Below are 21,287 nucleotides of genomic sequence, written 5' to 3'. Positions count from 1 at the left end.
CATAAATTGAATGCTTGTGGGACGTGATGACACCAATTTGTCAATGGAAAGAAGCAACATAACATGGCTGCCTAAGCTGTTAACCATGCTTCATTTGGTGGCATACCCGCAAGTACTTTTTTAATTCAATAAACAAATGCCTGCCGTTTATCTTCTTCTCATTAATTTAACTCATTAGGTAGGTCGAACGCAAATACATGTACTGCATCCTAGTTGGAGTACGTAAAAAAGTTCAACTTGTTGGCTCTTTCCACAATCGTTTTCCCGTCAAAAGAAATGTATCATGGATTGCCAATACGGCAGCAAAGTTTGACAAAAACTTCAACCACACCCTAAAATCCGCCCAATAATCGACAATCAACCCACCCCATTACTGCTTTGAAATTTCTTCTTTTTTCACAGGAGCCACAAAAAATCGAGGGACTCTGATAGAGAAGGTTTGGGAATTGGAAAGATGTGTCCGCTGAGGCTGATCCTGATTTTCTTGTCCGCAACTCTCGCCGGTTTTTTCGTCATTAGAAACCTCAAATCTCAGCCCCAAGCTAACGATGAAGATGAACCCCAAACCAACACCAACATCAACGAGGACGACAACTCCCTCTCTGCCTTCTCCAAGGTCGCTACTTTTTCTTCCCTGCATTTCATCTCTGTTTTGTTCTTCCTCTTGTAATAATATTAATAAAAATAAAAAATCCCTTTTCATTAGGTTCGGACAGCTATAGAATCAGGATTCTGGACATGTGTTGACATGGCAAGTGGTCGTTACTTGTGGAGGCATTTGGTTTCCTCAAACTCAAAGCGTTCCACTTGATCTCCTTCCTCAAATTTTTCTTCTTTGGTTACATTTGAACAGGTTTGATTGGGTGATTCAACAAATCTTATGCAAAAACCAACATTGATTTTGCTGTTGTTGACCCTTTGGTGCGGTTATTATTGTTGTCGCTGGTGATTGCAAATTGTTACCAGGATGTAGCATTTACCTGTATTCCAACAACTGCTGTTGTATATAAATCCTAGATCTTACTCTGCTTGTAACTTGACTCTGAGATTGACAGTAAATAAATGGACTTTCTTCTCAATTTATGGGGAGTTATATTAGTCGCAGAATATGGTCGTTTTTGCTTTTGTTTTTAATGCTACTTTATCGATTCAAATAGGTTTCTGATTATATCCTAGTCTTCCTGTCACTGTCAATTGTCGAACTTTTTTCATTTCCTTGCCTATCTGCTCCGGCTACAAAGATTTTGGTGTCAAGCTGATGAATTGAGAGGATTCTGATGTCTAGATAAGCTACCGACTAACCATTTTTGTGAAAAAATGTGAAAGCTTATGACTGTGTTCTTGGATCCAGCTTCCTAGGACACCATTCAATGGGATCATAATTGTGTAATTATCTTAATGTGTTATAGGAGGGGTCAGAACTTTGCAGGTTGATTTACTGGTCTCTTGAAGCTTGAAAGCTTTTATTGAAGCAGTAGGATTGGCAAGTTATTTAAATGAAGCAATTCATGCTACCTGTATGCAACTGTTGTTCGTGGAAATGTAGCCAAATCCATCACTTGCTGCTTCATGGAAACTTGAAATGTTTACTGTGATTAAGGATCTTCTTGTTGTTGTTTCTGGATTGTCTGTTCATATATCGGGTTTAGGAGGTTGCAGATTTGCAATTTGTCATTTAGACCATGTTTTTAGCTATGCATTGGTTTCTTCTATCTTCCTGTTTATGGTTAACAAGTGTACAATGCAAACATCCTAGATAGTTGGTGTGTATGTTACGAACTAGTTTTCCTCTTGATGAAGGATCTTACTCAGGATATTGCATTACTGTACTTGTTTCTTCGAATGGTTTTCATATGCTCTTTCATAATCTCCCCCAGCAGTCTCTATACATTCCGTAAACTGTCCCCCTCCTTTCTTTTCTTTCTCCCCCCTTTTGTTCTAACAAAACTTAACATTTTCAATTGTTTCTGTAAGATGCTAATAAGAGAAGCTTTCTATGAATTGTGTGCTCCATACAGAGTAAATGGATGCTATTGAATCATCTATGATGTTTCAGCTACTTCAACAATGGAACTGGATTCTCTGAGTTAAATGAAGTTGGTACGAATCATGAATATTCAGGCAGTCGATACATTGATACTGTCTTTAATACCTCATCTTTATGGGCTTATCAGCTTACTTGAGAGTATATGAAAGTAATGGCAGTTGATGCAATGAAATGAAACATGATAGAAACTACAAGTATGAAATATCTTTCTGTAATGCTTATGAACATAGCCTCGTCTCTCATATCAAATGTTACCTTTGCAAAACAAGAATGTTGCATTCATAAAGTAGATGATTATAGCTAAGAAGAATCTACTCTGCTCCTGTGGATTCATGCTGATATATGTTCAACTCGTTTGGCTGCTGTGACAATGAGGATCGAAGACAAGATACAGGTTTCGAGGATGATAAACTCAGTCATCCGCCATGTTATTTGTGATGGACTGGGATAACCAGAGTCATGAAGCTGCTGCTTTTCACAGATTTCTACTCGCTCTTGCCCTTCTTTGCTTACAAAATCTCCTTTCCTGTTCCTTGGCTAAGCCCGGGAATTGAAACCATTTGCTTATCATTATACTAAATTCCATGATGCGGTGTATTAAGGGGACCAATTTGTCCAGAATTGTTTATGTTTTAAGTAAGAGAAACTGAACCTTGGAATTAAATAGTTAAATAATTAGTATCTTATACAATAATAAAAATTTTAAACTTTTACTGTCGAGGTATAAAATAATAAATTATTTGAAGAGATATATTTTTAAATTTTAAATCAAACTTTCTTTAATGGAAAATTTATGATTCAAATGAAAGATCTTGTATATACTAGCAATATATTTCCTAGAACTATAAAAGAGTGCATTTTTTTATTCTGAGAGAGAAAAGAAAAAGAAATAAAGTACTACTCTTAGTTTTAAACGGCCAAACTTCAACGGTCGAGTCTAATCCATTGTCCGTGGGACTGTGAGACTGCGAGTCCGGGAGAGATGAGGAAAGGGAAAACCGCCCCAAATGGTGAGGAAGCGAGAGAGAGAAAGCGGAAAGCAGCAGGCTCTGAAACCCTCATCAACTATTACAGGCAGCGGCGGAAGTCAAGAGATCTTCAAGGAGGAAAAGCAGAGGAAATTAGAGAGTCTGGAGATGATGATAAGGGCAAACAAGGAAAAGGGTTCTTCGCTTGCTATCTTTTAACCTCTCTCTCCCCTCGCCATAAAGGCCACACCTATATCGGGTCAGTTTCTACTCTTCTTTTCCTATTTTTAATCTTCTGGCTGATTGCCTCCCTTCATTGTTTGTTTCTTTCTTGTCTCAACGTTAATGGGTAATTTTGCTTCTTGTCTTTCAGTATGAAAGATTTGATCTTTTCTTGTTTTTTGTTGCTCTAAGGTTCAGCTTTTATGATTTTGTACTTGTCCAGTGTATTGAATTATACATAGCATGTAAAAGGCTTTGATTTGATTCATTTTCACATCAGTTGGTGCTTTCCAGAGTTTATTCAGTTTTAACTCGATTCTTCCTTGGCCCTGATCTGTAAATTCAAATTTGGGATAAAATTTTACCCTTATTTTCTCTCAATTTGTTTGTGTTCAGCTTTTCCTTTTGTTTGTAGTTCATATTTCGTTCATTAATACTTAGAATACATATATAAATGCTATTTCTATCTGGTTTAATGAATCGTTGAAATAATACTGGCATGCAAGTTGCTCTTCTTTTGAATTGAGGTCCTCTAGTTAAAAATTCAAAATAACAAAAGTTTCAACAATTTATCTAATGGCAGTGTTGAACACTTGCAGATTTACTGTGAACCCAAGGCGTCGAATAAGGCAGCACAATGGTGAAATAGGAAGTGGTGCTTGGAGGACCAAGAGCAAACGCCCCTGGGAGATGGTTATATGCATTTATGGCTTTCCAACTAATGTCTCTGCTCTTCAGGTAATATATGTTTTTTAATTGTTTATATTGTCTTGACCATGGTTGTACGTTGATTTGTTGAAGTTATTTTTTGACCTTATTCAAAAACTGCCAGGGTATGATTGAAATACCATATGAATGGTCTATCTCACAAGTCGTATCATTTAACCCTTGTTGATTTTCTTCGGGTAAATGGATTCAAAATTCCACCTTGCTTGTTGTAGCAAGGAATTTTGTTTGGGGTTAACAGCTACAGTCTGCCTTGCTGTTTCATGCTTTGGGATCATCTTTGATTTTTATGGTATTTGAAAATCATATTCCAGTGTCTGCTTCAGAATATCTTCTCACTCTCAATGAACTCTGGCCATGGCAGGAAACTTTTAGGCTTTTTTTCCTTTTGGGTTTTTGTCTAGTTCATTATGAAATTTGGTTTCCTTTTTTCCCTTTTGGGTTTTTCAGTGGTGAGCCATAAGGCAATGAGAGAGAAAGTTCTGGTATTTTCTTTTTAATTCAGAAAAGGCAGCTTTTTGACACTTTTTAAGAAGTTCATCTTACCTCAGACACATTGTTGAGTGGTGAACGATGCTCCCAAATTTTGAAATTTTCAGATCTTCCAGATTTTATTATAGATATACTATCCAGTAACCTCTCTGCTCCATGGTTTGATTCTAACATATAAAATTTTTGTAATGGGTTAATGCCTACAGTTTGAGTGGGCCTGGCAGCACCCTCAAGAATCGGTGGCTGTGAGGGAAGCAGCTGCAACTTTTAAATCCTTATCTGGAGTAGCCAATAAGATCAAACTTGCATATACGATGCTCACCCTCCCTGCCTGGCAGAGGTATATGTTTGCTTTATATCCAAGTAATACTGTTTTGCTTAATTTCATGATCAGTTGACCAACGTGTGATGCTGCTCTTTGATCAGCTTGAACATCACAGTAAACTATTTCTCAACCAAATACAGAAAGGATTCTGCTTGTTGCCCTAGCTTGCCAGAGCAGATGAAAGTTCAAGTTTGCTCAATGAATGAGCTTCCCTGTTATACTGAACAAGATGAGTTTGAATACAAAGATGATTGTGATAACTTAGATGAATATGATGAAGTCAATGATACTTGTGAAACTGTTTGGGAAACATATCCAGATGAAGTGGTTAATGCTTCAGCAGATAATTTTCTTAGCAGCATTCATGAGGCTTCTCATGAAGAATTTGAAGACATTGAAGAATATAAAACAAGAAAACCAGTGGACTCATCCACTCTTGGAGTACATAATATACAGCCACAAGTTTTCATTGATTCTCCTACAAGTAAAACTTCCTCAATAGCTACTGGCCTCCCCATGGTAGGTCCACAACCATGGGTAAGAGAGAAACTGTTGACTACTACTTATGAAGGATATGAAAAAACAGGGGACTCATTCACTTTTGGAATATATCACACACAGCCATTTGATTGCGATTATTCACCAGTACGAACATCTCCCTCATTTGTTACTAGCCTTTCCGATGGTGAGACAGCTGAAGGTGCCAATACAAGCATTATTGAGAAGGAATGTCCAAGTCGGAAGCAATTTACAGCTGTAGTGGCAGCCAATGAAGATCGACAGCCAGGGGAGAAACCATTGACAACTGACGTTGCTGTTATGTTAGATCAACTCCCTAGCTCTACTGTTGCTCATGAAGTCGAGGTTATAGATTTATTAACCCCGTCTCCTGCCTGTAGACTCATATCAGACAGCAAAAAGAGAAGAATTTCTATGTTTTCTCCTGAGATCATAGATCTCACTTAAGCTTTGCTGAGTGTAGAATGTTGAGCATGCTAATGATGAATAAGAGATGGGTTAAGGAAGGACACAATAGCAATTCTTTTAATCCATAATAATATGGAAGGGCTGAACAGGGAATTTATTTTAATTCCACTATAAATCCCTGCTTGAATGTTAAGTAGTTGCTGTTTTCAACAAATATTACAATCCTCGGTATCTGATGATGAGGGAATCACATCATTGTATATTAGTAGTGAACTTACCTCTGAAATAAAAGGTTCATTTGATTTTTCATTTTGAATTTTCTAGCTTGACAATGTTGGCTGTAAGGTACTTACAGTTGATTTTGTTTATTGCATATGTTGCTTTGGGTCATCTCTAATTGATAGCTACTCATTATTTTTAAAGTACTTTACCTTGACCTTACCTTGTTAATTAATGGGATATCTGAATCCTATAAATAGCTAATTAAAAATTTGGAAATGCCACCTAAACCCTTTTCTTAATATCTTAGATACTGCACGTTTGTCGATGCTTCAACAGTGAATCTGAGTGTTCCACAAGCAAGGCAAGTAATCAAGGGAAGACATCTGGTGACACAATTAGCCGCATTACATGGTTTGCGGCTATCAATCACATGATTACCATATGACTTTGTTGCCTTTGTGGACCTGACAACATCAATCAAAACACACCCTAATAATCAGATTTCATCAAGCCCCAAGGATCTTTTAAAAGGCAGGTTGGTTTGCGCTCCGCTTGGCCCTTGGATCATCCACTAATATCACTATCACTGGAACCAGACACCATAAATAATCTCAATTCCAGTTTCCCATCATCAATCAAGAATGAAGCAGAATTATAGCATTTCATAACAGCAGCTATGCCACCAAAATAACAGAGCTATTCCAGATAAAACAGCGTGACCATGACGCTTGAGTTGGATGTTACTTGGAACACAGTAATATAATTTACTTTTCAAAACATAAGTTATGGACATTCAGCCTTCTGTTTCTCTGCATGCTTTCTTTGCAGTAAATGGAGACGAAACAGGTGCCAGATGTGAATTACTGTCAGTTAGACTGACGGTGAGAACTTCGTTTCATGTAAGTTCTGTTCGTAATTCTAAAGCCGCTGCAGAAGATTATGATTCTGATTTTGGAACAACATGATGAGTTCCCTTTGCCATTCTTCCTTGGTGGCTTGACTCTGCAATTCTTAATCCAAGTTCTAGAAACCAACTGATTGAAAACTCAGGTGAATTAGTATTTCGCTTGGGTATTTATTCAAGAATATGAACACGGATTGCATCGCACTCAAGATCATCAAGTGCTGACAGCAGTACTCCCAATTCATTGATCTAATAACGCAAGTTTTAGAAATGCTAGAGAGAGATTGAAGCAGAGAGATGTTGTACAAATAGTGCGATGTAAAATGGTAGTCAGCCATCAGTTGCGTTTGCTAAAAAAACACTAATTTTACTGAAACCGGTGTAATACACTCACAGGAAGAACAAAACTGGAGCTAAAACCAAGTGTACTATGGCAATGTACAAACATACGAAATCATGATAAATTGGCAATTTAAGAACGGTTGTCCAAGCTGCTGCCCGAGGTAGTGCTAGAATCATTCTGTGGTTGAAGCTGCTGCTGTTCCTCTTGTTGTAGCTCCTGCTGCTGCAACGGCTGTTGTTGATCACCCTGCCAAACCCAAACAATATCTTGGAGAGCAGGCCTCATTTCTTCTTTCAATATCTTCTGATATTCCAATGTATCTCCATTAGATTTCTTCATTTCCACCAAATGAAAAGTTGGAGTCACTTGAAAGATCTCCGCATCAACGGACAAGATCCCCTTTCTACCCTCCTTTAGCCCTTCCATTTTCAGCAGACCTGCATCCTTCTTTTTCACCTTTAATCTCAAACGTCTAGCAGCTTCTTCCAGCTTAGAGATGATGACTGAGGCAGGTTGTCTAGATGTAAATCTTGTTTCTCTCTTTTGAGACATTCCCTCAAACAATCCTGACAGATCAAACCCAGCGGAGAGGGAGATGATATCAAAAGCATTTATGTTTGGAGGTTGAACTGATTCTTGTTTAGTCTCAGCATCAACATTGCTAGTCCCACAAGGACCAGAGGCACCCATATCCACAGAAACTTGCCCGTTTTCAGTTTCAGGTTTTTTTTGTTCAGCATTCAGTCCTTTCTTAAACCAAGAACTTCCCCTAATCTTAGACATTGAAATCCTAGTACTGGGGTTTGGATCCAACATCTTAGACACCAGCCTGCGTGCTTCTGGAGGGAACCAGCTAGGATATCTAAACTCTGCTCTGCCAATTTTTCTGTACATCTCCATCAAATTTGAATCATGAAATGGGAGATAACCTGTCAATAAGACATATAAAACCACACCACAAGACCAAATATCAGCTGCTGCTCCATCATAACCTTTTCTGTTGATCACTTCAGGAGCAACATACGCAGGGGTACCACAAGTAGTGTGAAGCAGGCCATCTTGGTGCTTGCATTCTGCTAGGGCACTTAACCCAAAGTCAGAGACCTTTAGATTCTCATTGTCATCCAATAATAGGTTCTCTGGCTTTATATCCCGGTGATAAACACCCCTACTGTGGCAAAAATCAACCGCATTGATCAGCTGTATAAAATACTTTCTTGCAACATTCTCTTTTAGTCTTCCCTTGGAAACCTTGTTAAAGAGCTCTCCACCTTTGCAATATTCCAGAACAAAGTAAATCTTAGTTTTGGTGGCCATTACCTCATAAAGCTGCACAATATTAGGGTGCCTAGCAATTCTCATCACAGAAATCTCTCGCTTGATCTGATTAATCAACCCACCCCTCAGGATCTTTTCTTTGTCTATCACTTTGATGGCCACACTCTGGTTGGTTCTGATGCTCCTTGCATAGTAAACCTTTGCAAAGGTACCTTGGCCTAGTAACCTCCCAATTTCATATCTTTGTGTCAACACACTCGGTTTATTTTCCATTCCAAGCTAAACCTAATATAAAGAGCTATCAACTAACCCCCGCAAGCACAAGTTATGTAATTTACAGAGCAGGAGATATTGGTAATAGAATGAGCTCAACCGTCTCCACAAAGATCATGCATTACCAGATAAGGCACTCTAGAAAAACTTACAGGCCTGTCCTGCTTCTGTGCTTGGAGGGTTAGTGAACCATGATCAATAGCTCCAATCTCATCAAAGACGAGAAAGGTCAGGCCTCGAAAAGCTGTAAGCTCATGAACTTCAAAGATAGAGTTTGTAACGATGAGGTACATCTTTCAGCATTCCCAGGCCTTTTTATCTTTTTGAAAACTAACTTCAGAATGCTAAAAGTATGTATTAAAGGACAATTGAAGGACCCTCAATCAAATTTTAGCAAACAGTTGTCACAAATCAAAACTGAAGCCTGCAAAGAAAAAACATTCTCAATAGCTTATCTTCAAATACAGAAGAAGTAAACAATGGCAGAAAAAAAAAACTCATCCTTTCCAGCAATTGCCCACAAATGAAATTCAGTTCAATTCAAATACAAGCATAGACAGATATCCTACACTCACTGTGCAAAATAAAGAAAAGGGAAAAATTTTAACCAAAAAGGAAAGATCTTTCGATGTAGATTGAATGAAATAAGCAGTCAAACCATTATCCCACCATCAAAGCATAATATGGAACAGTAATAAGGAGAATCAAATAAGAGAAAATTCCGCAGTGAATCACTCATCAATCCAAACAATATATCAAAGAAAGCAATACCTTTTCTTTTCTGTGTGTAGGCATACGAACACTGATCTCAAACTTTGATATTCTTATCTGGAAGCTTTTTCGACGAAAGATCGAAAATAAAGATTAGAGGTTTGGCTAACAAGGTAAGTGATCAATTTTTTCTCTTGAGAAAAACATAATCAAGAGAAGGTGTTAAGCTTTCGTGCGAGCAGGATCAAACTAAGAATCATGAGATCCCCTCTGTTACAACCAATCAGACCCAATCTTCTGATCACACGAAACGATAATCGAGAGACGTAGACCGCCTCAAACATGTGGGCGCCAACTGATACTTTTGTTGATTTGTCTTGTTGCTCAAGTTCAAGTCTTTGGATTTAAGCCATTTGGCATTGCCATTTGTCAATGTGGGATTGGATGCGTTACTCGTTCTGTTCCTTTTCATGTTTGAAGTCCACAAAATAGATATCCATGAACATGATAACCAAATTCAGCCCGACTACCTTTCTTTTTCTGTCTTAATTAATTTTTGGGTGTGTAACAGACAGATACCAAGTACTACATGAGACTCAAATTTAGACAAATTCAACTTGCATTAAGAAATTAATGAATAAGAAAGCTCAAGAGATTGAAGCCACTAAATTTGGAGAAACGCTTAAAAAAACAACTTATGTCACCACAGATTGCGACTTCTTTTTCTTTATTTTTTTGAGATAATTGGGCATTATATACTTGTCTAGAGAAGGTAAGATTCAGAACCGTATTGAAGAGTGACATGAGTTCCTGCAAGATGAAGTTTCCTGAAGCTATATATCAACAAATTGCTGCTGATGTTAGAGCTAGATGTTGTTTCCTTCCTGATGTTCCCGATAAGCCTATAAACAGAGTTCTGTGTAGGAATGAGGTAAAAGGAAAGTTGACAAGGCTCTGATAACTGCATCATGCTGCCGAGATGATTTGGATATTACTACTATTAAATTCATGTAGATTAAACCTTCGCTGGAGGTGGATGGAATTAATTAGTGGAGTAGTTTATCTTGATGGCTTTGATGGAGCACAGTTTTAATATGTTCAGCAAAGTTGACCTGAGTTAATTTGAAGGCAATCAGGATTGTGCTGAGATTAATGGTACTGATCATGAGTAACAATGTTTATTTGAGTGAAAATTTCCAGGCTAGTTTTAAGGATCAAAAACACCTGCTTAGCCAATGTATATGGTTATGCTCAAATGACAGGATTCCAACGGACACTTTAACCCCATCTTTAGTTTGCCAGCTAAATTTCACTGATGTAGGCCTACTCTTGAAACTTTCGGACAGTGATTGGCATCAGTGTTTCAGAGCACATAAAAGAAGGAGATCAATCATTAGGCAGTTAGTCAAGGCTTCAGATGAATCATTATGTTGAGTTGGTGTGTGATGATGATAATATGTTCTAGAGTATTACAGTAACTACCAGTTTACCACTAGGCTTGCACTGCATGGTCCTTCCCTTGCTTAGCAGTTCTTAATGGCGAATTTCAATGCCATGCTTTTTTGAGTTTTCTGTGCTGGTATGGCACATGCTTATCATTCAATACAAGATAAATGGAAGAACTACTACTTGATTTATTGCTTTTTGTTAAAACTAGTAAACTAACCCCTGAAATTTTAGTGTCATTGTGTGTTCTGCTTCTTCTACTCAGTATAATTCGAATATGTACACATCACATATTAAAGACTTGAAGGAGAAACACTAGGAACCATATTGTAGTGGAAACAGTGGCTGAGAACTTGCTGTCAGTATGCATATCTCCAAAATTACATGGTTAAATCACTAGTTCAAAGGAATGGAGGAAATGGAAAAACACTACCAAAAAGCAGAATGGTGGAAAATGCAGCTGCCTTTTTTTCTTTTTCCATGGTAAGATGGCCAAAATACCAATGAAGGGGGGAAAGGTGGAGAGCATATGGAAAAATTCTAAATCTATTCAAGGGAACAGCATGATGCATCCATCAGTGTGGCAATTAATGTGGATGGAGGATCTGGATGCAAGCCTTTGCATCCCTCATGAGTGAGAGTGACCCATATTATTTATTTACGTTTTAGTCAACAATAATGGACAGTTTGTTTTAACTTATTTAGTTTTAGTGTTACAATTTTTTACAACCAAATTTGTTTGAGTTGAGATCATGAGATGCTTGATTGGTCATCCTGTTTTGGGGTACACCCAAAAAAAATGTCACTGAAAACTACCTAGTATTAAGGGGAGCAATCTGAGTCATTTCTCACATGCCAGACATTCACATGTAGAACTTGTCATCAACTTGGAGGTCTTAAAACCATAAACCCTTGAGCTGGTCCGTCCTTAGCCATAGCTCTGCTTTTCATCTATACACATCCAAAGTGACTCAAGTCAAGTCCGAGGTGGATCGTTGGAAGCAAAAATGCAAGCAAGCAGCTTGTATCTGTCCCAGAAGTCCCTCCGGGTCAAGCAGCATGGCAATATCCTCACCAGAAGTTCAAGCAGAGAGATCTCCATGATTAACCTCTCCTTCGAAGATTATCATGGAGGAGCATCTGTCGCAGTTCCTTTCAACTGGGAGTCTGAACCTGGCACTCCTAAAGTAAAGTCTCCTGAAATCCCCAGTCTCCCTCCTCTAACACCCCCTCCTTCCTACTTTTATTCCACCCCGAAACGACCAGTCAAAAAAAACCAATCAAGGCCTAACCTCCTCGATACCATCTTCCCTAAGCGTTCCAGGAGGAAAACTAGTGTGAAACTCTCTCCTGCTTCTTCCTCAACATCATCAGCTTCTTCATCGCGTTCATCATCACCGTGGCCAAGACCATATTCTGTGCCATCATCTCCAATGACGGCGTCGAATTTGTACGCACGAAATGAGTTATCAAGAGCGAGACTGTTCTGTGATTCCAGGGCTGATGACGAGGAAGAACATGAATACCAATCCTCTGTTTCAACTCCATGCTTTGGTCGTGGAGCAAGTACCAGGTCTCGAGGCATTTGTTCATCAATGCTCAGGGTACTGCTTAGAGATCAATAAGCCATGGTGGTGCGTGCTATCTTTTTCCTGTGGAGCTTTTGGTTCTTGTGTATGGTGTAACTCGCAATGTTACAGATAATTAATTGTATGATCAAGTCGTTTTTGTTTTTTCCCAAAAGAAGTTACTGAATTAGTGGTTGGAAAGTTTGAAATGCTAAGCTTTACAGTTGTGTTCTTCATCTTTTTCTCCTTCTGCATGGAATTAGGTTAGCACACCGGTTTGTCGGTTTTACTTTGATAAAGTATAATGCAAACAATCCATTGACTTGAAGATAAATATTAAAACCCTTGAATTGAGAGTGTTTTCTTTCTTTAGTTTTTTCCTTAAAGCATGAAAGAATGCTACCTTGTCAAACCATACAGCAGATTAGAAATAACAATTGAAAGGTTTATTGTTTGCTTTTGGGACAGACTAAACCCAAACCATTTGTTAGCTACATCAAACTCTATGATGTTTAGTTTATTCAATGTGAATTTTTGGGCATTTTCAAGCAGATCTGGGATGGACAATTTAGAAATTCATTCCGAGGCTGTGTGACTGTGTCATTGATGATGGGGCATGGCACTGAACTGTCAGCATTGTTTATACTACTTTATACAAGGTCAAACCTCTCTCTTTTCGATCAGTACAGAGGAAATTGATGGTTCATATTTTGAAGTTTTTTCCCCCACACTTTTTAATTTTGCATGAATGCATTGGCTGGATCTGATTGTGCCCTTGTCTTCAGGCATGTGAAAATGAGAAGAAACTGAACAAGGAATAAATAGCAGCTCTCCATGGTATTTATAGCACTTTATTTTAGGGAACTGGTGGTTCGATTGGGCATTAAATGGAATTTCGAATAGCCAACATGTGACCGCACATGGCATCAGATACATCCGCCAGCCCTGGGGCAGCATTGCTCATTATATTCTACTTGGACCAGCTTTGAGCTTCACATATCGCTATAATTTTGGGGTTCATCACAAACAAACAAAAAAGTTGTTTTAATTTATGATTGAGTTTCTTTATTGGTAAAGATATATGAGATCTGGGGCTGGGAGCAATGGCCTGGAAAACCATTTCAGTAGTAGAAAGTTCAGAAAGAGAAGACATTCTATGTATCTTCCAAGTTGTAGCATATATATGTTAATGAGTCGGCAGGTTAAAATTTTGCAGAGTTGCAACTTTTGACTTTCGCCGGCAACCTTTGTAATTTGTATGTTTCTTTTTTGCGTTTGGGGCCTCTGATTTCTGACCCTTCAAGTTGGCAATAAACTCGGCTCACCACTCTCTGCACGGCAAAAACAGAGGGTGACCTTGTCTAATCCAAAGGATCACTATCTTTTCTAACAAAAATTATGTCATAAGACACTAATTTATTGGTTATTAGCGACATCACATCCTTCGGCCTCATAATTATTCCGTAACTTTTCAGTATTATATGCAGTCCAACTAGATTTGGAGGTTGATCTGTTAAACTACCGCACGGCAAGCAACCAAGCAATTCTCTGGGCCGGCAGCTGTGGTAACATAGGCTTGGGGAGAAAGTCCAACAAAAGTACAACTTTGGACTTTTGAGAATGTGACTTGGGCTGGGCTTAGTCTGTACGATGTTACACACTGATGCTGATGAAAAACGACCCAGGGGCTCGTTTGTATGAAAGAAAGTTGTCAATGTAGCTTCATCCTTAGCATTTAATTGATTAGGAATTTGACATGGTACGGAATTGGCAGTGCCATTGGCAGACTTCTATAAAGCAAGTTTTTGTATGTATTATAGATTGTAGAAGGAGAAAAGGGTTTTTTCTATTATAAATAAGTAAAACGAGAAGTGTCGGGGGTGATGAAAAAAAAATGGAAACAATCTTTGAAATATTGAATATCGTGATAAATAATGATAAATAAAGGAGAAAATATAAGAAAGTGATAGAACAAGACAGAGAATAAGACAAAAATTGGTTCAATACATTTATAGACCTACTTGATGCCCCCTTTGTTTTTAAGTTGTGGGATTCAATTGCTGCAAGGTGGATGGTGTACATCATATTTCACATGTATTCATTCCTTGGAAGCTTGATATTTTCCCATTTGAAACGAATGTCTTATTGCTGGTAATTAATAAATGTTTGAAGGTGAAACCTTATCGCCTGATTCTTAGTCTCCGCTAGCTATATAGCCGTAGGTTTTAAACGCATGCTTAGACCAAGGATGAAATTTTGCTAATGCTGAGTTAAAGGGAAAAAAATAGTAAATTGTCATAAAAAAAAAAAAAACCCGACTTGTATGCCTTAAAATACGGGTCAAACAAGAACTGATGATTCCATTTCCTTACATTTTAAGCCAGTTTTATTACTACATATGTTTACTGTTAGATTTAGATTCCTCCTTTAAATGACATAATTTTTAGGTTTCCTTCGTTTTTCTTCACCTACCATTGACACCAAACTCTCACTACGACAAGACACTACCTCTCTTTCCCTCACGTCCCCTTTCATTTTACAGTGCTTCTTTCATCATTCATAATCTTGATCAACAGAACAAAGTGTAATGCATACCAATATTTCCAAGTGCAAATTATGTGTAGTAGAATTTAGAGGAGCTATGGGGTTTGTTGTTAGATTATATATACAAGATCATGGTATCCATTTTCAAAGGAAAATCTTGTAGAGCATTTTGCTTTGAGAATAGGTATACAAACAGATTGATATTCGTCGTTTTGTTTCCTAAGCTTGCACGTAAATTAGATGATACACACAAATGGAAGCAAACAAATATATGGATACTGACATATCCCGCATGATGTGACCCCATAAACTTGCTTATGAATAAACTATCATGAAATGGAATGAATGTTAGCTGAAACGTGTTTCATTTCCTTCACATACAATTTTATTAATAAATTAAAAGATAAGAATTAGCTTGTCTTGAGTGAAGGTTAATGGTAAGAGACTACCCCAAGTCACAGGAATTCTTTCCTTTCTTGTGAAAGCTAGTCATTGGTAATTAACAATACAATGTTTTGTATGAATGAATTTGTATTCTATGAGCTCGAAAAGAGATAGTATAAAGATATATACTTGTTTCCCAATATTGCAGCAAAAATCACATTATATATGGTGACAAGTGACAACTGATCAATACCATTGTTTTCGCAAAACTGTCGTGGTTAGATAGTCTATATATAAGGGCCCTTCCAAGGCACATTTTAATCAATACTTGGTTCTGGAAATCTCACCAAGAAGGAAACAAGTATATAGCCAATGATCAGTCCGTTTTTTTCACTATTTGAATTGGAAAAATTACTATTTGGTTGAATATATATATATATATATATATCATTATCTATGAATTTGATAAAAAAATTTCCATCAGAAATAAGTTTTTTTTTTATTATTATTAATGATGAATGCTGATACATGATTACATATGTCAAGATGCAGCATCTTTGAGCTTTGCTTTTAATATTCATAATCCTAATGAAAAATAGGCTTCTTTACTCAAATTGACAACCTTCTAGTGGTATTTTAGTTAAGCTTTTGTATAATATAAATATGTATTCCTTCTTGTTGGTTGATTGATATCTTATTCAGATCCAAAAACCTGATGAAATTCTTCATTGAGATATCAAGCGTGTGCTCCCACATGTATCAAAATACTGCCTATTAGATACATATATACAGTGATAATAAGAATCAGCATATTTCAGATAAATAATGCATCCATATATATATATATATATATATATATATTATATTATAGATAGATAGATAGGTAGATAATTAGATATAGATGCAAAACTCACATCTATATCTCCCAATTTTTGTATTATTATGGCTTAAGTCTTAACCCAATCCATGAATAATATATTAATTATTAGTAATATAACATCAGCAACTTGCCGTTCAACATTTTTTTCCCTCTTCCTCGTTTCTCTTTTGTTTGTTTCTCTTAAAAAAGCATTGACCTACTTTCCCCAGATTACCTTGCCTTTTAAGCACTCTTTTCCCCATTTTTCATGCTTCTTTTACTTACCCTTTTAGACTCCCAACTACTCCCTCTGCGCACCTCCTTTGATCCAGACAACCGACTAGCATGCTTGAATGTCCAGAGACAGGTACGAGATCATTCACAAATAGGAGCACATTAAATTAAGAAACAAAATCATCACATCTTTAGTTTCTATCTTGATAAATTTTTCCCTGTTTTTTTGTCATCTTGGGTAGGGGATAGGGGTGGTGTGGGGATTAGCGATTCCAGATGCTTCTTAGTAGTATGTATCAAGAATCTGATTATTAAGACTTGATGTAACTTTTCAACCTCTGTTGTCTTGTTTGTCAGGGAGAGATTTGATGAGATAGGAAAGAAGATCAAGACAGATGCATCTTCTCAAATGGGGAGGAGACATCTGTTAGGTCCTCCTGGAACCTTGAATACTATCACGCCTTGTGCTGCATGTAAACTCTTGAGGAGAAGGTGTGCTGAAGAGTGTCCGTTCTCTCCTTATTTCTCCCCTCATGAACCCCAGAAATTTGCTGCTGTTCACAAAGTTTTTGGTGCAAGCAATGTCTCCAAGATGTTAATGGTAACACACCCCCCACGATCTCTCCTACAGGATACTGATTTTCCTTTTTTTCTTTTGGGATAATTTTCTCCGACTGGTTTTTCCCCTCTTTTCCGAAATTCCCTTCTATATAGATTTCTTGCCTTCACAGGAGGTGCCAGAGAGCCAAAGAGCCGATGCAGCGAATAGTCTGGTTTATGAGGCAAACTTGAGGTTGAGAGATCCTGTATATGGGTGCATGGGTGCAATTGTAACTTTACAGCAACAAATGCAGACTTTGCAGGCAGAACTGAACGCAGTAAGAGCCGAGATACTCAAATACAAATTTAGAGAAGCTACTAGTAGTAACATCATCCCTTCTAGTCATGCTGCTTTAATTTCTTCTGGGGCGGTATCAATTGCTGCTCCACTATCACCTCTTCCTCCAATCCCTCCACCTCCTCCACCTTCCATTGTTGTCTCCTCAGCTTCCTCATCTTCCACATCTTCTCTATATACACCGCCAACTAGTGCAGCGGGCTATAGCTCCATTTCCTGTGATAATGTTCCATACTTTGATTAATTTTATAAGTCATAATCCGAATTTTTTTTCTTCGTTCAGTAATAAAAATGATTATTGATAGAGTAGACAGCTAATGAGATATTGTATTGGGATGTTTTAGCTTCTTTTTTCCTTTTCGTACATTGATCGAGATACCGTATGTGGGAAAAGAAATGAAAACTTGGGAAATCTTATCATACTTGTTATCAGATTTCAAGTTTTTATTTCTTTTCAAATACTTTGACCAAAGTAATTCTTTGTTCTATCTTCGCTACCCATAATTGAATTTCTCCCTCTTTCATGGTTTCAATTCATTTGCGAGGCCTTTGGCTGAGAGAAAATACATTATATTTCTTCACTTCCTCTCCTGAAATTCAAATGTTCTGAAAATGTCAATCCATCGTTCGAATGAAAACCAAGCACAGCAAAAGTCATCAGAATCCACCAAGGGGAAAAGAATTCACGAATTGGGTTGGCATTGGATGAAATTCAACCACGCAAATGGAGGCTTCAGCTTAACAGTGACTGCAAGAGGTGTGCGGTTTCCGCTATCCGACGCTAGCCATGATTCCCTCAAGATCTAAGGTTGATCATTCACACGTGCAGGTTATATGCTCTGGTAGTTTGACTAAGCCTTAGGTCTACCTCCCTCATGTTTGTTTGTGCCATCCGAGGGCCTGAAATAACTTGTTTATGGAACGTGCAAGGGGAGACAGAAAGTATTGTGATGGCGATTCTCCCCATGTGAAAGTTGAAAAGTTGCAATCAATTCGGAATATTGTCATTAAGCTCACTGTCCCCATTTTCCCCCCAATGTAAATTACCTTATTAGCCTTTCTTTGCAGTGCAACAGTCTGGAGATTTGAGTCTGTCAAGACCAATTAATAGTATTACTACATATGCATGCATTGCTTGGAAGAATCTGGTTTTCGCATGTGTTCTTCCTTCCTGCTTGTTCATCCTTCTCTGACTTACTCTTTGGATTCATCTGCCTTATGTTGTTCTGTTCACGGCATGTGGTAGACACAACACTCTTGACATGCATAGTACAATTAAGATTCAGTGAAGCATGCAGAAACCATCTACATTCTTCAAATTGTTAATACATGCAGTGGTGGAGGACGAAAATAATGTCCATAATATAGTAATTTTAGAAGTTGTCAAACTATAAAGTAATTTGTGAAAATTATACAAATAATTTCAATTACATGCTAAATACAAAATAAAAATAGATATTTTTTAACATCTATTGTATGCTAAAATTAAATATCTTCAATTGAGTTCGATGATTTTTTATAAAGTTGAAAGCATCTATTATTGAATAATGATTTCTTTTTTATTGAAAATGATCAATAAATTTTAAAAAAATCATCATACATTTTATTATGAGTTTCGTTTTTGATGAGTTTCATGGTACAAAATGTATGGATTGATGTTGCAATGAAAATTGAAAGAGTGAATTTAAAGCAATATCATGTTAAGTAAAGTTATCAGGAGGATAATATTTATTTGTAAAGTTGTAAATGTTTTCAACATCAAATGATTCGAAATCAAGGTTTAAAGATGGGTCAAGAGACAGAATTTAAAGAAGAATTTAAGATTGTACAAGATTGAATCCCTCCGCTTTGGAGCACTAGCATACATGAGAATACCGTTTTAACCCACGAAAGATAAACATTTTCTTTCCCAGGGAACTGATGCAATGTCGGTGTGAATAATAAGTCTCTTTAATCTTTGTTCAACATTTGGAACAGGATTTGTACAGCATAATTACATGTCCAGTACCATGTAAAATCCAACACTGAAATTAATTAGGAATGAGACCCAAAACGCAAGCGAAAGCAATTGGCTGTATATGTACGTGCGTAGAATTGATGGTAATGGTTTCCTTGGCGTGTGGAGCTCAACCAGTGAGCAGAAAGAGAAATTTAATATTGCAAGCAAAAAAAAAAAAATAGTATAAAATTAAAATGCAAGCAGCCATGTGAAATTGTGATGGAATTTGGTTTCACGTCGTGGTTGCTTCAAATGTTGGCATCTCACCCCATTAAATTTTCTTCAATTATACAAAAAAACAAAAGGTAATTAAATTAATTGAATGTAATCAAAGGGCGGATTACCTTCAAAATCGATGGAATTATTTACTATACAAAATACTTGTGACTGCTGTTGCATTTATGTGGCGTTGACCGATCCTATTAGATTTCTATATCAAATTAATTTATTGATTCCCAGTGATTATTTTAATTTGTAGCTTCAAATGTATCACTGCAGACCTCACATGGGCTTAATTGCACAAGTTGATATTTAAGAAAAATATTTGGAATTAACCACTTTTTTTAGTTAGTGAATTACCCAATTACTAGGATCAATTGTCCTTAATTGAAACATTTTGAGTTGTTACTGAAAAAATTGAGAACCAAATAAGTTAAACGAGGGGCAAATATATTCACTCACAAACATTGCTAACATGTGAAATTTGGCCTTAGCTATATGTGTTAATCTTGTTCTCATATGAATAATGTCACAGGCAATTAGATGTCCTTAGATCTCTCTATATAAATATAGATAGATAGATGTCCCTAATCAGCATCTTATCACAAATTAATTTTTTTCTTAATTATAAATAAATTTGATTAAAATCAAAAACTTAATACAGTTTTTGATATGCGAAAAAATTGAGATAAGTGGATATGTAGATCAAACACGACACAATATCATAAAAATCATATAATGGATAAACAGTTTTCACTCCCATTATTATTAAATATAAAATATTTCAGATGTATCAAAAATTGCTTGTGATATTTTAATTAAATCCTTGGAATATAAGTATAACATTGAGTGTTTGACCAGCACTAAGGCTGGTAGCTAGGCGATAGATTGTTTGACCTGGATTCTTTGTTAAGGGCTCGCTAGATTTAGAAAGGCCCGGCCAAGGATTCAGTATTAATCAATCTGTATATCTTTTATTTATGAAGGCCGCTGTCACTAGGCCCGACTTCCTTCATAAGCAACTTGATCGGATTCATGGCTCTACCCAAATGGTTAGAAGCATGCTGCTGGCTATGGCTTCTGTCCAAAACAACAATTAAGAGCCTGTTTTCTATGTCGAATTAATTAAGAAACATTTGTGAATGATTGAGTATCATATGAGCTTGGTTTGGCGAGCATTGCTCCTAAACTAGCTAGTTTCATTTCCTTCCTTGGCCCTTCCACAATAAGAATGGAAACATCGGATGCCTGATTTCCTTTTTTGCCTTTGGTGGGTGCTGCTCTTCCATGGTTAATTTAATTTTGGAAAATTGCATCAGCTTGTCCCACTTTCTTCTTTGATCTTTGATAGGGGTTTATCATTAAACCCTTCTCCATTAAATAATTACACTTTTTAAATTTTTGTTACATAAAAAATTTTATTATCTAAAGAAAAATATAGTCATAGATTAAGTGAGAAGGTATATATAATCATAATTTTGATTATGCATAAATAATTAGGATTTATGTACCCAAACTTAAACATCCATAAAAATGATTAATTAATGCATATTTTTTGAGGTAATTTGATGCGAATAGACAATTATAGATAAGGTGAAGAGAGTTGACACGATATGATCCTTATTTCAAAATGACTTTCTAATTGATTGCAAGCATTGAAAAATCAAGCACACTCCAAGAGAGGCTAATAGTGATCAA

General features: G+C 36.8%; 5 protein-coding genes across 5 annotated transcripts; 4 read left to right on the top strand and 1 right to left on the bottom strand.

Annotated features, from left to right (window-relative positions):
• Window positions 1–238: 238 nt before the first annotated feature.
• Window positions 239–1,098, top strand: LOC18591072 (Methyltransferase-related protein). The gene is made up of 2 exons (XM_007016987.3): window positions 239–616; window positions 707–1,098. The coding sequence occupies exons 1-2, from the start codon at window positions 455–457 to the stop codon at window positions 809–811; spliced, it is 267 nt and encodes an 88-aa protein (XP_007017049.3). The 5' UTR covers window positions 239–454; the 3' UTR covers window positions 812–1,098.
• A 1,818-nt stretch (window positions 1,099–2,916) lies between these two features.
• On the top strand, window positions 2,917–6,016 carry LOC18591071 (Excinuclease ABC, C subunit, N-terminal). Its single transcript, XM_007016986.3, has 4 exons — window positions 2,917–3,274; window positions 3,837–3,975; window positions 4,662–4,795; window positions 4,882–6,016. The coding sequence occupies exons 1-4, from the start codon at window positions 3,030–3,032 to the stop codon at window positions 5,744–5,746; spliced, it is 1,383 nt and encodes a 460-aa protein (XP_007017048.3). The 5' UTR covers window positions 2,917–3,029; the 3' UTR covers window positions 5,747–6,016.
• A 1,163-nt stretch (window positions 6,017–7,179) lies between these two features.
• LOC18591070 (SOS3-interacting protein 1) lies at window positions 7,180–9,761 on the bottom strand. The gene is made up of 2 exons (XM_007016985.3): window positions 9,499–9,761; window positions 7,180–9,151 (listed from the first exon to the last, which is right to left on the bottom strand). Exon 2 carries the CDS (start codon window positions 8,725–8,727, stop codon window positions 7,306–7,308), a length of 1,422 nt encoding a protein of 473 aa, XP_007017047.3. The 5' UTR covers window positions 8,728–9,151; window positions 9,499–9,761; the 3' UTR covers window positions 7,180–7,305.
• Window positions 9,762–11,724: 1,963 nt separating this feature from the next.
• Window positions 11,725–12,757, top strand: LOC18591069 (uncharacterized). The gene has a single exon (XM_007016984.3). The coding sequence runs from the start codon at window positions 11,892–11,894 to the stop codon at window positions 12,507–12,509; it is 618 nt and encodes a 205-aa protein (XP_007017046.3). The 5' UTR covers window positions 11,725–11,891; the 3' UTR covers window positions 12,510–12,757.
• Window positions 12,758–16,432: 3,675 nt separating this feature from the next.
• Window positions 16,433–18,551, top strand: LBD13 (LOB domain-containing protein 13). The gene is made up of 3 exons (XM_007016983.3): window positions 16,433–16,606; window positions 16,831–17,074; window positions 17,205–18,551. The coding sequence occupies exons 1-3, from the start codon at window positions 16,593–16,595 to the stop codon at window positions 17,613–17,615; spliced, it is 669 nt and encodes a 222-aa protein (XP_007017045.3). The 5' UTR covers window positions 16,433–16,592; the 3' UTR covers window positions 17,616–18,551.
• Window positions 18,552–21,287: the final 2,736 nt, after the last annotated feature.

The sequence above is a fragment of the Theobroma cacao genome, chromosome 9 (genome assembly GCF_053813885.1).
Source record: "Theobroma cacao isolate CCN51 chromosome 9, ASM5381388v1, whole genome shotgun sequence".
Lineage (NCBI taxonomy): Eukaryota > Viridiplantae > Streptophyta > Magnoliopsida > Malvales > Malvaceae > Theobroma > Theobroma cacao.
This window is presented reverse-complemented; position numbering and strand designations above follow the sequence as displayed.

Bases quoted from the DNA above. Each gene is read 5' to 3' on its own strand.
- LOC18591069 (XM_007016984.3), top strand. From the start codon at position 11,892: ATGCAAGCAAGCAGCTTGTATCTGTCCCAGAAGTCCCTCCGGGTCAAG.
- LOC18591071 (XM_007016986.3), top strand. From the start codon at position 3,030: ATGAGGAAAGGGAAAACCGCCCCAAATGGTGAGGAAGCGAGAGAGAGA. The intron at 3,976-4,661 runs GTAATATATGTT...TAATGCCTACAG, and splicing joins CTAATGTCTCTGCTCTTCAG to TTTGAGTGGGCCTGGCAGCA. The intron at 4,796-4,881 runs GTATATGTTTGC...CTCTTTGATCAG, and splicing joins ACCCTCCCTGCCTGGCAGAG to CTTGAACATCACAGTAAACT.
- LOC18591072 (XM_007016987.3), top strand. From the start codon at position 455: ATGTGTCCGCTGAGGCTGATCCTGATTTTCTTGTCCGCAACTCTCGCC. The intron at 617-706 runs GTCGCTACTTTT...CCTTTTCATTAG, and splicing joins CCCTCTCTGCCTTCTCCAAG to GTTCGGACAGCTATAGAATC.
- LBD13 (XM_007016983.3), top strand. The intron at 17,075-17,204 runs GTAACACACCCC...TTGCCTTCACAG, and splicing joins ATGTCTCCAAGATGTTAATG to GAGGTGCCAGAGAGCCAAAG.
- LOC18591070 (XM_007016985.3), bottom strand. From the start codon at position 8,727: ATGGAAAATAAACCGAGTGTGTTGACACAAAGATATGAAATTGGGAGG.